Source organism: Meriones unguiculatus, chromosome 20 (genome assembly GCF_030254825.1).
Source record: "Meriones unguiculatus strain TT.TT164.6M chromosome 20, Bangor_MerUng_6.1, whole genome shotgun sequence".
Taxonomy (NCBI): Eukaryota; Metazoa; Chordata; class Mammalia; order Rodentia; family Muridae; genus Meriones; species Meriones unguiculatus.
The window spans coordinates 12054190-12074851 of record NC_083367.1 but is presented as its reverse complement, the minus strand read 5'-3'; the positions used below and the strand labels follow the sequence as shown (position 1 = coordinate 12074851).

At 42.6% G+C, this 20662-nt stretch overlaps 1 protein-coding gene across 1 annotated transcript in view; it reads right to left on the bottom strand.

Annotated features, from left to right (window-relative positions):
* Mdn1 (midasin AAA ATPase 1) overlaps positions 1-20310 on the bottom strand; it is a 128545-nt gene extending 108235 nt beyond the window's left edge. The window contains exons 1-10 of the mRNA XM_060373408.1: positions 20056-20310; positions 10366-10592; positions 6673-6897; positions 6071-6178; positions 5806-5998; positions 4152-4394; positions 3777-3908; positions 2603-2706; positions 1497-1611; positions 70-254 (exon numbers count right to left, since the gene is read on the bottom strand). Coding sequence (XP_060229391.1) covers positions 70-254; positions 1497-1611; positions 2603-2706; positions 3777-3908; positions 4152-4394; positions 5806-5998; positions 6071-6178; positions 6673-6897; positions 10366-10592; positions 20056-20157 — 1634 coding nt within the window. The 5' untranslated portion in view covers positions 20158-20310. The remainder of the gene's footprint in view (positions 1-69; positions 255-1496; positions 1612-2602; positions 2707-3776; positions 3909-4151; positions 4395-5805; positions 5999-6070; positions 6179-6672; positions 6898-10365; positions 10593-20055) is intronic.
* Positions 20311-20662: the final 352 nt, after the last annotated feature.

Here is a 20662-nt window from a genome sequence, read left to right as displayed (position 1 = left end):
CCTGCTTTTGCGAACTCTCCAGAGAAATGTTTTTAAAATACCAACTGAACGCAGTATGTAGTCCGGTACCTTAAAGATAACTCTCTCCCCTCAAGGACCACTCTTCTGTTTTCTTTCTCAGCTTCTGAGACTTCTAGGTCTGCCTGGTCACGACCAAAACTTGGCTTGCAATGTTTTTCTCCAGTAAGCTCAATGTAAATATCAAGCAAATGATCAGTTGCAGCAGAGAGGCTTGGGTATCTGCTCTGAAGAACCTGATTCCAGGAGAGAAAGAATGGAAAGTCCACTGGTAGGGAGACATTTCAAAGTACCTACCACACTGGACATGCACTTTAGCAGAACGTTGCCCGAGTCTGGGCAAGGACATGCTACTAGTCCAGCAGAGGGATGGGGAGTGCACAAAAATTGCTAACACTACTCAACCAGAAAGAGGCTTCTCTGTACCGTGCTCCCGCACATTCACCATACTTAAATTCCACAACTTTTCCCCAACTTCATACTAAATTGACAATCCAGCCATCTAAACTTGTTTAGAGAACAAAAGCCAGATACGCAAATAACTGAACCGTAGGTACCCAAGTATAAGGAATTTAGTCATTAAAGAATTCCTCAAGAACTTCTTTGTGTGATCCTGAATAATTCTATAAACCTCATTTAAAAACAGAAAAACAATAGCTATAGGAAAAGAAATTAAAACAGACCATGAAAGGTTCACTGACAAAAAGCAGTTAAAATTTAGAAGGTAGAAAGTAGAATTCTACAGCATAGTGTCCAGTCCTACTTGTTACAATGGCCACTCAGCACTGCATAGAGAGCAGCACATGCACACTACTGGTCCCAAGGAGTCATAAAACGTTTGACAGTCACATCTGTTTGACAGGGAAATAAAAATAAAAAAGGAGCCTTAAGTTCACCTGTCTTGTCTGAGAAGCATATCAGCCTGCCAAATGAACAATGTGGTCAGGGATGTCTAGAAGACCACAGAAAGCTTCAAGTCACAAGTGGCTGAGCAGGCATTGCCAGCAGACAATACAAAGCATATTTAAGATATAATTAAGACATGAAGTTTAAGAAAATGGCAGTTTGGTGGTGAAGCATTGCTTTAATCCCAGCACTCAGGAGGCAGAGGCAGGCAGACCTCTATGAGTTCAAGGACAGCCTGGTCTGCAGAGTGAGTTCCAGGACAGGAAGGACCATATAGAGAAATCCTATCTCAGAAGAAAAGGTTTGAAAAACTTTAGGTGTATGCGGAGATTAATGTTCTATAATAGCTCTGTTTAAAGTGTGGTATCTCTAGTTCCAGGGTAGTGGGTTTCCTCTTCTGAACTCGAAAAAAAATAAAATAAAAACAAAGGTTTTGGATTCTAGATCTCAGATATTTCACTTAGGAACATTCCTCTGTGCCACTTCCTCTGTTCCCATCTAAGTGGACCGACTGGAATCTTCACAGCAGAAAACAAAAACGAAAAGCATTCTTCTTCTCCAAAGCTGCACACCTCATTCAGATCTTCCTTATCCAGATTCTGCAAGTGAATTTTGGTCCAGTATTTGTCTAGCATAGTAGCATGACTATTCAGTGGTCGATACCAACTTCCTCCACAGCTCAAGAGCCTGAATTTTAAAGGAGAAAACACAAACAGTGACATAAAATGTTCAGATTTCATGTTGAGTTACAGTCAACCTGCTTTATACATACGACACCGCCCCCCAGGACCTCTGTAGATGACTCAAACCAGACAGTCCAAAACCTACATAGACGGCAGTGGTAAAGTTCTATTAATTAGGCAAAGCAAGGAATGAAAAGCAAGAATGAAGCATATTATCCTCACACCTGGGAGAAACTGAAGCTTGCTAACTGAGTTTGCATTACACAGCACGTCTCCACATTAAAAACTACAAAACCCTGAAGTAATCAATTACAACAATATCATATGAACTCTGATGACCAAGCATCTAAAACCACAATAAGTGAAAGCACAGATAAATGGAGTGATGCTATATAATTCCTTATTCATAAATGAAAGCTGCCATTTCAGTGCTAGATCCTAATAAGATAAATAGGACAGATGAAACATTAAAGGCTAATATTTGGCCCACAAGTCTTTAACAAAAAAAGGAGTGGTAGAATTTTGATCAAATTACTTTTAAAGTGCTGGAAAAAAATGGCATGGCGTGTTTAGGTAATCATAGTTAATGGTAAGATGCTTCCGTAAAGAATAAATAACTTCACGCAAAACATACTTGTTTAACATGTTTAAAAGTTCACTGTTGGTTACCAAAAACCACACATGAAGTTATTACAGACTTCCAGATTAAGGGGGGATATATATTCAATGTTTACTCCATAAACTACATAGTTAAACATTAACCATCCTCCCCCAGGAACTTTCTCATAATGTATAAAGAAAAAAGCCCAGTAATGTCCCTTGCTCAATTAACTACGACTACAAATGACAGAGCTCAAAGTTGAATTTGAGTCTTTCTGACTAAGCTGCATGGCATTTCCTGAATGCCCAGAGCTTTCTGGATATGCATTCAGGCCCCAATACGCAGCCTCAGTTAATGGTTTCAGAACAGGAACAGTAAGGGCAGTTGCACATACCTCCTGGTTGCAAATAACTGAAATGTAGGCGCTACTTTCAGACAGTCGCTGTGGCCAGGAATCAACAGCTCTCCATTCTCCAGCAGAGGGATCAACACAGAAACCTAAACCACAAACCCCATTGAGACAGAAGTCACACAAACAAACAACAACCATCTGCCTCCAAATGATGGACATGTCCTTAAAGGAAACTCCATCCAGTTTTCACAGTTCAAATTGGAATCATATGCATTTGTGTTTTCTGAGTTACCTGCACTCCAGTACAAGATCTTTTCCACTCAATATTCATTGAGTGCTTACTGTGGCCCAGAACCAAGCAAGACAGTAGGATGGAAACAAATGGCACTTAGGATTTAATTCTTATGAGAGATGAATAAACAAGTTTAATTTTTAAAAAAGGAGAAAGATGAGAGACATGCAAACAACCACACAGCATGATTAAGCTTAATTCAGAAAAATTCAATGAACCTGCTCCAAAGAGAAAAATATTCACTAAGTCTTAAAGAATGAGCCAGAAACAGCTAGATTTGGTGGGATGGAAATGGGGACCCAAAAACACAGCCATTATTTGTCTCCTCTAGTATACATTTGTTTTAAAGGTTCATCTTATAAAAAAAAAAATTAAACTCAATCTCAAAGAACTTCTCTAAAGAAAGACATGTTTTTGGTTATTGTTTAAAGGTTTCAGAGAAAACGGAGACTGACTCTTCACTGCATGAGTGATCTTTCCACTGTGTCGTGCTCCTGTAATCACAGCAGAAGCAAGATCAATGACAACCCCAGGTCAGCATGAGCTACATAACAAATTCCACAGCTGTTTAAGGAAAAGTTTCCTCAGCAGAGAGTTGCGAGCACATCATTTCCTTCCTCATTTGTCCTCATCCCCTGATGTCAAAGCACCAGTGTATCCCCTAACAGTTCCTACCAGGCAGTAAGACAGCTCACTGCATTCAAACATTACAAGAAAGAGCACAAAACATTCAATAAGTATTCTGCTAAACAGGAGACAAACAAAGAAACCCAAGGGCTAAAGTCAGAATAGGCAGGTAACTATGCATGGGCTTCCTACAATGTATCATCTAAACCTCTTGACCACCAAACCATCCCAGGGCACTCTGGACAAAATGTTCCTCAAAGACAGGTGCACAGTGAAGGGCTTAGCAAGATGGCGTACCACATCTAAGGGAGCATAGTCAATATCCTCCAGAAGGACCCAGTGACCTTTTGTGGCTGCCTGTGTCAAAGTGCCAGGTTGCCAGACAAACTCTCCAGGGACATCCGTACACCGATACATGCCCAGTAGCATCTGTGGAAAGAAGCTAATTAGAAAAAAACCAACTCCTGAGATAGCAAAGCTATTTCCTTTGACAAGTCATAGAAAAGAAATTTCAACAAGGAAAGGAGGCATGTGAGGTGGACAAAGCTTGTCCCAAAACTCAGAAACAAGGGCAATAACTATTCCTAATTCCTTTAGCAAAAATATTACAATGCTGACATCTTCAAACACAGCAACACAGCAACCCAGCACAATTTGCCACTTCTTAATTACCTTGCTGTCTGTCTGATCTCCAAGCTGGACTTTGAGAAGCTGAGGAGGTTTCCTTCGACCTGTCACTGCAGCCAAATGTTCAACTAAGGAAGTTTTGCCACTTCCTATTGGTCCTTCCAGCAACACAGCATTCTGAGAAGCTACTGCAACAGCAAGAGTCTGAAGATTTTTACACACAGATTCAACCAACACAAAGGACTTTAGTGCCAGCTCCTGTTCCCGTGAAGAGCTCCTCTCACTTGTCTAAGGAGAAAAATGAGAAAAAGAAAGACTATTAACAGAGACCTTCCCCCAAATGACAGGTAAGTTCTACAACAATGCTTCTATTGACCTTACAAGTATGTAAGTCAAGCTCAGAATGGTATGTTCTTCATATTTTAAAATTCTTTGTGTGGAGCAAAGGTGTCGGGTGCCATTTTTTATTTTTTAAATCGTTTTATTTTATGTGTATGGGTATTTTGTGTATGTCTGTACAACACATATGTACTTGTTGCCTGTGGAATTCAAAAAAGGGCACCAGATCCTTTGCAGCTGGAGTTACATGCAGCTGTGGGTTGTCTGCTGTAAATGCTGGAAACTGAGCTCAATTCAATGCAAGAGAAGTAAGCACTCTTTTGTTTGTTTGAGACAGGGTCTCACGCTGCAGCTCTGACTGACCTCAAGTTCATAGCTGCCTCTGTTTCCTAAGCGGGAGGATTTATACCATGCCCACCACACTTGGCCCAGGAACTGCTCTTACCACTGGAATGATCTTTCCAGTCCAATAGTAATTTCTAAATAAATTGAAGAGCTTCATCAATCACCAGTAGCTTTTTATTCCTCCTTCACTATGCTGTCATTTTATACATAAGATTAACGGCGCAGGGGCTGTAACTACAATTCCAGCATATCCAAAAAAACTCTGACCTCTAAGAGATTCTGCACTCATGTGGTGCACAGAACACACATTCAGGCACACATAGCTACACATAAAAATTAAAAAGGAAATTTGTAAAAACTTTAAAAGCTCAACAATGCAAGAACTAGCAGCCTAGCTACATGTTAAATACAAGTTACGCGTGCATCTCTTTGCACAGATGTAGAAATACACACATACTAAGAGTGCACAGCCTGTGACATAGCTGGAAAAATCTGAGCACTGAGAGAATGCATTATATTTCAAATGATCTGAGTTTTTCCAGTACAGTAAGAGCTAGTCTCCTGCTTTAGCTAGTGGTCCTAGCCTAACCAATCTAAGCGCTGGAACCAAGCTAGCCTCAGTCCGTAAGTCTCTTTTACCGTCAGCCTTGGTTTTCTCATTTGTTCTGTATTATATCTGAGACAAAGCCTCACTGTATTATTTAGGGTGGCCTCAAGAGGTCCTCCTGCCTCAGACAACTGAAGAGCTGGGACCACATGCTGCCTGTGTAAGTCTGCCCACCTTTACATTTTGCTTAAGTTCAAGCATCACACAGGTGGCATTCATGGTATTTCTAATTTTGTATTTAAAAGAGATGGCGGGAATATCTGGGGGACACTAAAGGTGAGTTTCTCTTCATTTCTCCTTAAACACTGCTAGCAAACTCAGTATGGATCACAAATAACTCATAGAGCCTGACCAAGGAAACGGCATAGTCAGGGTAGATGCAGCACAGCCCCTACTGAGCCACAATACCTGCTCTCTAGGACCAGAGGGATGCTTGGGCAGCACCACACCACAGACAGCTGTCACGCTGGAAGAGAGGTCAGCTGAAAGAAGGTGCCCCTGAATGTACTGAGGCTCCTTTCCTTTGTACCAAAGGAAGGTATCTGGGTTGGCCAAAACCAAGGCCTTCTCCAAGTCCTGCAGCTGAGCCTCTTCTAACAACCTAAAGAAAGAGAGTTCCATGAAGTCTCCACAGAAAAGACACAGCAAGACCTCCAAGAAGGCCCATGCTTACCTCAATCGGAAATGCACCAATTCATCACTACTGAAAATCTTCCTTAGGAATGATAATTTGTGTTCTTCATTCATGCAGGTCAGCAAAGCAAGACAGTTAGCTGTATGCCTGAGGGGAAAAGAAGCAGGGCAATTCTGCTGGCCTAACACTGCTTAAGAAAAGTACTTGTCAACTGAATGCTAGAAAGTGAAATCTTAACTATCATAACACACAATAATGAAAGCAAAGCACAAAGCTAACATGATGAATTCATTTAGCGGGGCAGGGAAAAGGGTGAATCTCCACGTATATCATCTTTTCCTAAAGCAACACTGGATGATTAAGGAAAAGGATTATGAACTAAATATACACAAGAACACGCTCAAGAGACAGTTCTGCAGTTAAGAGCACCGACTGCTCTTCCAGAGGACTGGGGTGCAATTCTCAGCACCCACATGATAGCACAAAACCATTCATAACTGCAAGTCCTGGAATCCAACAAACACATACAGACAACATCCATTCACATAAAATAAATGATTTAAGAAAAACATATCTAAAGCGTTTTTCTTTCTCCTCCCCTGTCCCCTCTCTGAAGTTAGAGCACAGGCTAAGCCACATACCAGCGCACCAACGCATCATGGCTCCTGAGGAGAGGGACACACACGCTCCAGTCCCAGAGCTCTTGGAAAACAAGCTGCCTCTGCTGCAGAAATGTGTGGGCTGCTTCCATAAGGTCCCGGAGCTTCATCCGCCTGCGTCCATAGCGCACTGGGTTAGCATCAGAACTCTCAAGGAAGAGTCTCTGAAACACTGGGTAGGTGACCTTGAAATAGCGCAGGGCAAACCTGCAGGAGGGAAGACAGTATTGTCATTCACTGGCACCAACAGCCAAGTGCCCATTTGTCCTCAGCCACAGGACTGCAGAACGTACCAGAACTTTTGGTACCTCTGAACGTGGGGAGAATTATGCTGAAGCCATATAAGCCTAAAGACTAAAACCATTCCAGGTTCAGGAACCAAACCTTGGCATGAGACACCAGTTGAGAATCTGCAAATCACCAAAAACTTTACCCAAAGAAGCAGAGCACATCTTGAGTGGTAACCACAGAATGTACTCACTGAACATTTACTGAAGTCTTACTATGAGCTTGGATACTATGTTTAAAAAAAAAAAAACAAAAAAAACCCACATGCTACAACTCTTCTTGAAATGATGCTGAATAAGAGCCACTTACAGAAACAGAAGAGAAACAAGACAGAAATGTTCAATTGAATCTGTGGGAACAAAACCAGGTGCTTAAGGTATATCTTAAAGTATAAGACGGGATCTTTCTAAGATCACTTACACACACACACACACACACACACACAAATACATAAGAGAAATTTAAAACTACACGGTGATAAAGAAAACTAAAATTGGGAAATTTTTATCTAACAAGCAATTTCAAATTAGAAGAAAGTAAATAAAAAGTTAACAGAAAAAATAGAGTACAATAATAAAAGCCCATGTAACTAAAAGCCAACAACAAAATTGCAAACCTTCAGATCTGGGTGAGGGAAAAAGCAGAAGACTCAAAAGAATTAGTATCAGGTGATTATACTCCAAGAACTTCAGAGGTTAAAGCAGGAAAACCATTAAGTTCAAAGTCAGCAATTTTATGAATGTACATAAAGAAGTAAAGGTATAGCTGAATGGTAGAACAATTACTTGGCATGCGCAGGGCCTCAACTTAAATCCCCAGCAAAAAGCAAATACTCTAAAATGACTGGGTTGATAATTGACATAAAATGACTATCAAAAAAAGCCAATGAATTGCTTTTAACTATATATGAACTATGCACGCATTTTTAAATTGTAAACACATTAATGACTATAACAGTGTACACAATCTCCAATATGTGCACAAGATAGATATGTGTGAGAAAATGTTGTCAGGTTTGTTGCTTACCAAAAACCAGAGAGAGAAATTGGTAAGACAAATGAGTTGATTTACAGTCTGAGCCAGAGACAGAGACACAGAAATCCTCATTTTCTGTCTTGCCTGTAGCACCACTGCAATTTACAGAAATCTTAGTTCTAAAAGACACTTCCTCCTCTGCCTATTCTCAGGCTATTCTCACCACCAAGCATGGGGTTTTAATTTTTGTTGCCTCTATTATAGTGTTATAACATGCTCTTTTTGGCCCACTCTAGAATCTTGAAGGATGTGGCATGCTTTCTAATGCTGGACGGCTACAGAAATTACTGACATATGCCTATGGATGAAAGAGAAGCCGTAGCTTAACACAGGGAGGCACCCAAAGCAGTTTTCATCAGTGTCAGATAACCATGCATCTCTTTGAACAGAGGATGGAGGGGCGCTGGGAAATGCTGTTTTCTGGATGTGACATGGCCCCAGCAGCCATCAACTCAACCATACAGCACCAAGATAAAATTCAGTCAGCAGGCCGCACTAACTGAATTCAATGGGTTGTAAACACAAAAACAGAAGAGGACATAAAGCAGAGACAGGGATGTGTTGGGGATGGCTGAAGAGAGTTGGGTGGCACATGACTTTAGCCTTTAATATTAGCACTAGAGAGGTAGAGGCTGGTGGATCTCTGTGAGTTCCAGGTCAGCCAGGGCTACATGGTTGAGACCCTGTCAAAATAAACACAATACTCAATCACTGGCAGTTCATTTTAACCATACATTAACTTGTCATTTACAAACAACCCTTCTTTTGGGTTTTTGTTTGTTTCCTTTTTTGTTTTGTTCTTGAGACAGGGTTTCTCTGTGTAGCTCTGGCTATCCTAGAACTCACTTTGTAGATCTGGCTGCCCTCAAACTACGATATCCACTTGCCTCTGCCTCCCAAGTGCTGGGATTAAAAGCATGCACCACTGTGCCAGGCCTTTTTACACATAGCTTGTCTGTTTTGTTTTAGTGTAGTGCTGGAGCCCAGGCCTTACACATGCTATCTGAGTAACGGACCACAGTAACATTCTTAATGGCCTCTGGTACATTTTACATTTCCTGCAGCACAGCAGCTTTTATAAGCCATATTCGTGGAAAAGTGTGAAGGTAAGCATCTGTGTGACATTCATGTAAGAACATAAAATTAGCCAGGCACAGGGCCACACGCCTTTAATCCCAGCACTGGAGGCCACAACCAAACAAAAACAAAAGAACATAAACCTTGATGCTGGCTGAAACACGGCCAGCCAATCCATTAGTGCACCCTAACACAGCCCTGCGTTCTCCCAGGGAAGCTCAGTTCTAAGGCCACTTCTGCTTCTACAATAGCATAAATGCAGCTCTTCATTCTTCTTCCCTTATGTGAAGTCCAGATGAAAACCTTATCAAGCAGTATACCATTTTGAATGCAAGCTCCTAGTCTTCTCAACTTATAAAACCACACAACACACAACTTACTACAAGTGTAAACCAGTAACACATCAGAATCCAGGTCTAACATCACTGCTAATCTAACAGATTATTTTTGGGTGCTGGGGAGCAAAACTGGGAATTGAATGTCAAGCCACACACGGTAGGGCAAGCTGAGGTACACTCCCAGTCTGAAGCTGCTTCCCTTATAAAGACTTCTTTATTTACGTGTGTGTGTCTATATGCACGGGAATGCAGGGGCCCATGGAGGCCAGAGAGGCTGTCAGATCCTCTAGCTAGAGCTATATGAAGTGTGAACAGCTGAGGCTGGTGCTGGGAGCCAACCTCTGGTCCTCTGAGAGAGCAGCAAGAACTCAACCACTGAGTCAGCTCCAGCTACTGAAGCTTGGCTCATTTTCCCTTTCAGCTGTTCCAGGAAGATTCCTCACCCAGCCACCTAGTTACCTCATATGCACATCTTAATAAATTCTGAGATGACTGAGATACTGTGGCTGTTTCCTCAAACCTGTCGTGACAGCTAAGCCAGGAGTCCCAATGCACATCTGGACCCCGGCATGTGGTAGACTGAGAGAAGACCACAGGGCTAGACTGCGATATTCAGTAAAAACTGGTGAGGGAATGGCTGGGGCTAAGCTCTTGCCACCAAGTCTGAACACATGAATTCTACTCCCAGTAAATACATGGTGTAAGAGAGAACTGACCCTATCTGTTCTCAAACCTCTGTGCCACCCTCTACAGAATTAAAAAAAAAAAAAAATTTGGCAAAAATCTCAGGAGTATTGCTATATAATGGAGGCTGGCCCCAAACTCACCGGCCTTTCACCTCAGCCTCCCAAGTGGTTTGGTTACAGCAAGAGCCACCCCACAAGACTTGAGAAAAGAGGTTATCACCTCACAGAGAAACATGACTCAAACTACTCACGGAAGAACGTCAGGATGGCTACCAATGAGTTTGCTCATTGACACACTGAGGCGTTCATGCAGATCATGGTTGATTTGGCCTCCAGTTTTAATGGCTTTAGCATTTCTCTCCAGCAAATCCAAAAGAATAGGGCGCAACTGGCGACCAAGCAAAAGGGTGTAGTCCTTATCCAGGAGCAACTGTGCCAGGGAATCCAGGATGCACTGGCGATCTTGAGGGGTCCACACCTGCGTGGCAAGCAAGGCAAATGTACACAAATATTGTTTAGTACTGGAAAGATCAGAAATCTAGCTTAGAACCATACACTGATTTCTAAATTGTTTAAGAGAGTTCATAGTAAAGCAAAGTACAGTTTTGTTACAATAAAGGATTATAGTTTATTACTGAGAGTTTCAGTCCATTGAGGTTATAGACAAGAAAACCAGTACTTGGGATTCTAGTTTAAATGATATTCAACTTCAGGCTCAACAGTAAATGCTACAGGGTCACAACACCATCCAGGGAATATAAACCCCAGTGTTCCCGTCTCCTTTGTGCCTCAGAAATGAAAACATAATTCTGCAGTTACTTTAAGGCATGATGGAAAACACCTGTAAGAAAAGACATACAGGGGGCTGGAGAGATGGCTCAGAGATTAAGCGCACTGGCCGTTCTTCCAAAGAGCCTGAGTTAAATTCCCAGCAACCACATGGTGACTCACAACCATCTACAGTGAGATCTGGTGCCCTCTTCTGGCCTGTAGGTGTATATGCATGCAAAATACTGCATACACGATAAATAAATAAATAAATAAATAAATAAATAAGTAAATAAATGTGAAGGCAAGGCCTGGGTGTAGGAGGAGGTAAACCACAAAATCCTAGTGTGTGGTCTCAGAAAATCTATAAGCATATAAAAGAAAACTGGGAAATGGGGGTGGGGAGGAGATGCTCACACTGCAACCAGCTAGCAGAAAGTACTGCTTTAACACTGTAAAACATCAGATTTCACTATCTGAAATAGGGAAAAGGCTCTCCCCCTCTGATCCAAAGCATGACCTCTTCCTCCCCAAACTGTGCTTGGTCATGGTGTTTTATCACAGCAACAGAAACCTAAATGAAGACAGAGAATTAACAGTTTCTAAAACGACCAATCAAAGGGAAAGAAACGTAACAGAGTAGGCCATGACACGGAGAAGTAGCTGCACTTTTTAACTATAAGCAAGTGTTCCTAGGAGACCACTTTAAAGAGGAGTACATTATCACACACCTGTGACCCTGGCACTCAGAAGCCTGAGACACAAGACCTACAGTCCGAGAGCAGGCAACGGAACTACTACCAACACCTTGTTTTAAAGGAGGAATTCCATTCCAGAGGTTTTTGTCTGGTTCAAACAGATCTTGCTATGCATCCCAAGCTGGCTGTAAACTCGCAGCAACCTAAATTCTCCGCCACCACATCCAGCCACGCACCACCAGGTAATATGATTGGAGGTGTGTATAGTAAGCCCAGCTTGTTGTCAGAGAGTGCGTTTCTAAGCTCCAAGTCATACCATGTTTAGAATAATCTTACCAATTTCATCCAGTCTTTTTCTAGTTATATATGCCAATGGGGGTAATCAAAAGAATATAGATATATATGTTTCCTATCTTACCGAAAAAAAAAAAAAGCTACATATTTAGAGGCCAAAACTATGCTCAGTGGTAGACACTTGGCCTATCCTGCATGAGGGTGGGCTTAACACCCAGTACCAGAAACAAATAAATACATCTGTTTTCATCCTAGGTATGTAAAAGTCATCTAACAAGTATCCAGTCTTTAGAATGCTGTAAAAGTATACCCACAAAAGCACTGATCTTTACTTTCCATTTAAAAAAAATTCATGAACTATCTAACACTATTATAAAACAGGATCTATACTGGATGACTTCACCCAACTATTAGCTAATAAATGTTCTGACCATGTTTACAGTAAAGTAGGATACCTAGCAGTTAGGTGTAAAAATAAAACCATATTTTGACTATTTTCAGCTTACAATGGGAGTATCAGAATCCTCCATTACTTACACTGTAAGCCAAGGAGCATGTGCTGGTAATTTTGGAAGGACTTTTAAAAAACGCTTTTAATCTTTATGAAAAATAAACTAGTTTTCCAGTGCTACTAAAGCACTATTATAAACTGATGGTTTAAAATAACAAACAGTACTGCCCCATTTATTTCTGGAGTCTCAAGTTAAGGTGTGGCAGGAGCACATTCCCTCTAAGTTCACAGGAGCATCAGCCTTCCTGGACTCTGCATGGCTTCTGGCAGTGGCTATCAATCCTTCATGTTACTAGGCTTTCAGCTACATCCAATCTCGGCCTCTGTCAGAATCACCAGTGTCATTTCTCTGACCTTTCACAAAATATAAGCCACACTGGATTAAGACTCTATCTAACGATCTCATTCTTACCTCTGTATCAACAGTCAGTTACTATGGTCAAACTGACCAAATCTGGACTCCTACGACACAGACTCATCTTTTGGATATAGCTGTGAGGGATTCTCTACATTAGCCTCTCACAGCATCAGTGAGGGGTTGCCTTGGTTATGGTAGCTGCTGTGGAAAGAGCTGCTTCAGAGGGGCAGGACCACTCCCCGGGCAGACAGGACTGTGTAAGTGGAAGAACTAAGACGCAGCATTCATCCTCTTGAGCCCTGGCTGTGGGCATGGGACCAGCAGCTTCACACTCCTGAACTGAGTTCCCAGCCACAATGTACTATACTCTTCAACCGAGAACCAGTATTCTTTCTCCATCGCACTGTTTTTGTCAGGATATTTTACCACAGCAACAGGCAAGAAACTAGGATAACCCGAGCATGGTGGCTCATGCACCTTTAATCCCAGCACCTTTAATCACAGAGATGTCAGATCTCTGTGAGTTTGAGGCCAGCTTTATCTACAAAGTAAGTCCCTGATAGCCAGGGCTCTGTTACACAGAAAAATATGTCTTGAAAAACAAACAAAAAACCCTAGAATAATTTTATTATGACCTCAAAGGCCCTATTGCCAAATGACATCACACTGAAAAACATTAGGGGCCAGGATTTTCCTGTTATTTTTGTTATTTTTCCTATTATACAAGTTGGTTTGCACTGCTGTGAATCACAGCCCTCTACTACAAAGCTGTATCCTCAGCCTTAACAGACACATTAAACCACCACACTGGTGCTGTCTTTTAAGTTTTCTCAATTCCCTACGATGAATGACCTAATGAGATTTTAAGTACTGAGGGCAAGCCACGGGCAGTAATACCCAACAGCTGAAGTGTGAATACTGCGGGTTTAAGCCATCCTGGGCTATATGGTAAAGTGGAGGGCAGGGGGGAGTAGGAAAACTATACGGAACAAAAAGCTAGGTTATGGTGCATGCTTACTGCTTCTGCTGCTCACAAGGCTGAGGCAGGAGTATGGATTGAGCCCAGAAGCTCTCAGCCAGAATAGACAGCATAGTAGGTCTCAAAACAACAACACTTAGGGTCGGGGACTAGGTTGGTTGATAGAGTATTTAGCACCCATGAAGCTGTAAGGAGTTCACTCACCAACACACAAACTAGGAGAGGGAAGTTCATGTCTGTAACCACAGCATCTGGGAGGCAAGAGAAGAAGTTCCAAGACCATTCTTGGCTATACAACATTCAATCAACAAATATATTTCTAAAATAAAACATTTTTATTAAAACTATGAATGTGTAAATGCAACAACTGAAGAGGGGCAGCTGGAGTAAGTGTGAGCATGCAGGTGTAGAGTTACACAGGACAATCCTAACAGTCAACTTTCTCATCTTGTAGATTGCAAGCCAGAACATCTGTGATCTTGTTTCCCTGCTGCTGGAACAATGAAGCAGTGAATGTTTAAGAATTGACCCTCCAAACCCAAGTCTACTAGAACACCTAGGTAACTGTACTCTTGGGAAATTCTGCTTCTTTGTAGAATGAGAGCCACTGGGACAGCCTCGGTTATCTTCTCCTACTTCCTCACTTTTCTTTCACAAAGCTTGGGTGGCTTTTATTTAGGTGCTTAGTCTGAAAGAAACTCTGGACACCGATTAAACTACCAAATACTGGGCCACTGAGATGGCTCAGCAGGTAAAGGTAACTGCGACCAAAGTGGACAACTTGAGTTCCATCTCTAGAATCCATGTGGCAAAAGGAGAGAACTCTACAAGCCATCTGCACACATTAAGTGTAAGGTGGTTCAGATGCTCTCTTATCAAAACTTAAGAGCAAGCAGCTGAGCATGGTGGCACCATAATCTCAGCACTGGAGGCAGAGGCAGATGAATTTCGGAATCCAAGGCCAGCCTGGTCTACAGAGAGTTCCAGGACAGTCAAGCCCTGTCCTGAAAAACAGAAAAACAAAAACTCAAAACCAATTCAGTCCCTTTGCTATAACTAGTGTTATGTCTCAAACCCCAAACAAGTCTCCCTCAGTACCTGTGGCTGCTCCCAACACTCCAACCCCTTACCCTAAACCTCTCCCTCCCACAAGCTGGGTTCCCCTTCTGGCAGCCTAACCCCTATATAACTCAGACAATGGTCCAAGGGCCACTCTTTGCCCTAGGCTCCTCACTTGCCCCCAACTATAGGCCCCTCTCTCCTCTCATGGTTCAGTTTAGTCTGCTGCCCATGCTCAGCCCAGACTCTTCCCGCTGCCTGTTTTCTCTTTATATCTACAATAAAAAATGTCCATACTTTAGGAGTAGTCATGTCCTCCTCCTTTTATTTCCTTTTTCTTTTTTCATTCAACTAGACTTACTAAATTCACAAAAGCAGCCCAGGAAAAATGAGAAATAATTTTTCCTATTTGTGGGTCTGCCTGTGTACTGAACTGAGATAAAACTAGTACGTTTGCATTTACCTCTTCTCAAAGATGTTAACTGTGTAAGCTTCCTTTGTGATTCTTATCTCAATTCAGTTACTTATAATTTCATTTATCAAATAAACTTTTTGAGCAAAAAGAGAAAATACCCTATAAATCCCAAGCATTAAAAAAAAGGGGGGGGGGGAGTGTGGGACTGGGAGGGGGTCGGGGAGGGGGCTACAACTGGGATAAAGTAAATAAACTGTAATAAAAATAAAATTAAATTAAAAAAAAAGGAGCTGAGCATGGTGACGTATTCAAGAGGCACTTGAGAGGCAGAGGCAGGTAGATCTCTGTGAATTCAAGGCCAGACTAGTCTAGTTTCCAGGCCAGTTTTTGCCTCAAGAGAACAAAAGAAAAAAAAATTCCTCACAGATATACTAGGGAACTAATACTATTACAATGAAGCTGAATTAGAAACAATCTTAACAGGCTGGGGATGGTGGCATATGCCTTTAATCTGAGTGTTTGGGAGGCAGAGGCAGGTGGATCTCTGTGAGGAAGGAGGGAAGGAAGGAAGAAAAGAGGTTGATGCATTTTTTTCAAAACTGTGTTCTACAAAGAAAATGTTTGAACATCACAATTCATAAACAGATTAATCTGCCACTTTGCAGTTCCTCCTGCCGGACTTGACACTAGAGCTACGGTCCTTCTTTTAGGTGCTTTTCAACTGCCAGTCTGAAACAGAGGGAGCAGTGACTGAAGGGAACAAGTCTTCCTAGAGTCCCTACTGAAGACAACTGAAAATCGCACTCCTCCAGAACAAAGAGAAGTTAACTGAGAGGGCTGTTGGAAGGCCCACGGCCTTTTAAGGGAAAGCATCAATTCAAGGGCAACCAGCTACTCAGTTAATTCTTCCTGGCATTCACATGTCCACATGTTCACAGCAGGCCAGCGTGACAGCCAGAAGAATAAGTCCTGTTGGTGTGCTCTAGCTAAAACCTGATGCTCCTAGTAACCTGCTGTGCTCTGCAAACTCAAACTGTAAAACAAAGTTGTTCTCTTTTCCATGTCACAGAACCCAGAGAGCCTGTGTAGCTCTGCACGCTTTGTTCTTTTCTTCCATAAACTCCAAGTTTTGGCTTTTGCTGCACTGACCATGGTAAAAGAGTGGAAAGAATGCAAAGATACAGAAGAGATTCAGTGACAGCAGCAGAGGACTAGTCACACAGCAAATGGCCGAGCATGTATGATCTCTAGATTCAACTACAAAATCAACATGAAATGAACATTAAATGAACAAACAACAAAAAAAATCAAATACAGAACCAAGTGTGATGGAACAAGTTTGTAGTCACAGGTACTCCGGAACCTGAGGCCTGGTGGGTGTTTCAAGTCTAGTCTGGAAAACATTGCAAGACCCTGTCTAAATAATTAGGATAGTAATAGATTAAGGCTAGGAGGTTCAAAGGCAGAGAGTTTACCAAGCATAGTGAAGTCCTGGGTTAGAGCCCAACCCCGCAAAAAAAATATTAAAATAATAATTACTGCAGCTGTCTGTCACCATGCAGTGCTAGGCACTGTTGGTATGTACAGCATTTCCCACAGTAACACTTTATCCACGGCACTTATAGTGCAGCCCACGTTGGTGATATCATCACCACTTTACAGATTACAAACGGAAGAAAAAGTTTGAGGCCAAACCAGTCTCCAAACATAAATAAATAAAAGCTAAGGTTGAGAAGCTAGTGGAAGTACCTAAAATTCCTGCTGCAGAGCACAGGCCTGAGGTGTGTTGATGCTGCTAGAAATTGTACTGTTTTGCTGTGGCAGTACTGGGGTTCAACCCTAATGCACACTAGGCAGAGACCCCTCACTGATCTACATCACCAGCCTAAAGTTCCTGCTTATAATTATTACCTACAACTATATTATTTGAAAGCTACCACATGTATTTAATCAAGAAACAAAAGACAGATGTTAAGTAACTTGCTGGGTGGTGGTGATGTGCACTTAATTCCAGCACTTGGGAGGCAGAGGCAGGGGGATCTCTGGGAGTTTAAAACACTCATGATCTACCGAGCAAGTTTCAAGACAGCCGGTGCTACACAGAGAAACCCTGTCTTGAAAAGCACAACAAAAAAAACCACAAACATACAAACAAACAAACAAAAAAAGAAGTAGCTTGCAGAGGAGCACAAATGCAATTAACTAGGAGAAAATGGAAAGAGATAGACAGCTGGCTCGGCAGTTGAAAGCACTTGTTCTTGGAGACGACTCAGGTTCAATTCCTAGCACCACATGGTGTCTCACAACTACCTGTTACTCCAGTCCCTGGGAATCCAACACCCTTTTTTTGACTTTTGCAGACATCAGACATACATACACACAAAGACACACACGCACAGAGCATGGAGATCTGGCTCAGCAGTGCAAGTACTACAGCTAACAGCCGTCACCTGTCATGAGGGCTCTAGGGAATCAGACACCCTCTTCTGGCCTCCATGTGCACCTGAAATTACCAGGCAGGCAGATAGACACCACCTCTCAAAGCTAATAAAAATAAATCTTCAACTATGTTATGACCCCATGCCCATGCTTGGTGTTGAACACTCTCCTCTCCACAAACGTAAATGTAGGCAGTGATCAAAGTAGCTTTCACTGCTGCAGTGAAAAAAATGGACACAGACTTTGAAACTTAGCCCACCATTGTGGCACACACCTAGAATCACAGTGCTTAGAGGAGAATTGAGGAATCAGATTAATTCTTAGATATATGGCAAGTTGAAGGCCAACCTGGGCTATAGGAAACCTTGCCTCAAAAAGTAAATACTTAAATTAAAAAAAAAAAAAGTAATACCAAGGCCAGGCAGAGCACACGCCTTTAATCCCAGCACTCAGGAGGCAGAGGCAGGTGCATCTGTGAGTTCCAGACCAGTATCATCTATACACCAAATTCTAGGCCAGCATGAGATGCTGTCTCAAACCCAGTGATGTAGTGTGAGGCCCTAGATTCAATACCCAGGATGATCTCACCCGGCAAACCACAAATACTTGACACCTAGTTCTTGGAATCAGAATACAGTCACCAGATAATGAGATTTTAAAAGAGAAAACATTCCTAAAATATTCTTTCTTCAAATTTCAAATTCCAGTGTGAATCAGTATTTTCACCTCTTCATTTATCTCTAATTAAATGTTTTTGTTTTGAAAACCAGGGGTACATATGAACGCAGCAGTATGCACCAATACTCCCAGCACTGGGGCCACCAAATTCAAAACAAAAAACTACAGTATAAGTGTAACCACCCTGAATGAAAATATTTAAGCCATTATCCAACACAAAAAGAAAAAATCTGACAGACTCCTGAGACCAGCTAGAATCCAATAAAGTAAGTCAGTGAGAAGAGAGAAACAATAATAATAATAAACAAACATAAAGACATTGTCTCAAAAGAAAAACAAACAAAATGCCACAAAGACCATGTGGGTGGCCAGAATTAATCACTTTCTGCTGCCAAGGCCAGTTGAAGATCTGGTTCTCAGGGGTTACTTGTGTTTGGACAGAGCCTCTGGCCAATTGCTCTGCGGATAAGTCAAAGGCCCTGCTTGGGCTGTTTCACTTAGAGCTATGGAGGAATTTTCCTCTTGGAAGACTGGACACTGGTAAGAGCCCACTCAGTGGCATTTCCGTGGCATTCCTGAAGAAGTACAGGTGGCTTTCCACAGTCAAGGACTTTCAGAGATGCCCCACAGTTCCCTGGGACTTAGTTGACCGTGGAGGACAAGGGGGGAAATATTCTGCCTTGTAATTTCTCTGGCCACATCAGTGCAGACCTCCAAATAGTTATTCACCCAGAGGGTCAGTTGCCCCAGTTATTTTTAATTACTCTGTAATGCTCAGGTGAAGCATGAGCAAAAATTAAACATTTTAAAAATAAACCTGATTAAACACACCTAAGTCTATCACAGCCTAGAGTCTGGGTCCATCCTGTAGTTTTTAGCAAGATCTAGATCAGTGGTCCTCAACCTTCCTAATACTGTGACCCTTTAATATAGTTCCTCATGTTATGGTGACCGCAGCCATAAAATTATTTTTGTTGCTACTTCGTAACTGTAATTTTGCTGTTATGAATCATAACGTAAATCTCTTTTCCGATGGTCTTATGCGACCCATATGAGGTTGCTACACAGAGACTGAGAATTAATGGATCTGATATACTGCTGTTGGTTACTAAAACATCGGAGTGTATATGTACTTAATGCATTCGTGACCAGATGAGTTTTATAAAATTAAAAACAAGTTTTTCTAGTCTCAAGCTTACAAAGCAGGGAGGGAAACATAAAAAGAAATTAAAACGCAAGTTTAAAGTTGCTTAGTAAGTAAGCTCAACTCGGCAGTAGTCAGTAGGGCAAGGCTTGAAAACGCATTTGGCAAAAAATTCTTTCGCCTCTCAATTCCTTAAGTTAGCTGTCTTGTTTTGACCTTTAGTTGTTTGTTACGAGCCGTCTCCCAAGTAGATGGAAACTCCGTTGTTTTAGAGACCAATCTGTCTCCTCTGCTGCTCTGAAACTTATGCCCAGAATAAATGGGCCAAATAAGAACCGACACAGTCAAAAAGGAAAACACGCTTGCAAGCAAACGAGGGGCGGGGAAAGGCAAGGAGTGCCTTAGGAAATGCACGTGTCTGTGGGGCACAGACGCAGCCTCGCAGAGGACCAACTGCTTTTCTTTCGGAAGGGCATGCTCTCCACCACAGCCTGAGCCCGGGCAGGGGACGACAGAGTGGAACCTGTCCCCGAAAAACAAAGGCCCTTTCCGGGGACTCCTCGTGGGCCCGGGCCCGCCTCCCTTCGCCCAAGCTCACCGGCTTGGTCAGGAACCTGCTCAGCTCGCCGCGGCTCTTCTCGTTCTTGGAGGCGATTAGCCTCAGCGGACCGGCCACCAATTCTAAGGAGAGATGCTCCATGGCCTCCGGGCGGACCTACCGGGCCGCGGGGTCGCAGCCGAACACGCACCGAGGCAAGGAGGACCCCTGGAGCAGGAAAGCCGACGCACACGTGGTGAGGACTCCACGTCTGCGTCATCAGCCGGCGACCTCAATACGATGGCGCTGTACCGCCGCACTGCTATTGCCACGCCCACCTCGGCGGAAGGCGCGTCACGGCCTTCGTAGGAAGGCAGGCGGAAATAGCTTTGGAGGCGTGCAGGCTCGCTGATGGAGGGTCTCCTTCCGTGTGTGACCCGACGGAAACGGATCTCCCCCCGCCCCCAGAGGTGGAGCTGCAGGGCGTGAGGCCTAAGCGCACCGTGACCTAGTCTGTATCAACACGGATCCTATGTGAACTATAAGCGGATTCGCTGTCCAAGACGGTCGCCCACCGAAAAATGACTCACTGTGTAAATAACTGCTCAATTAAAAGAGAAGGGGACAGCAAGATGCCTTAGTGTGTGTTACGCTCTTGTGACGAAAG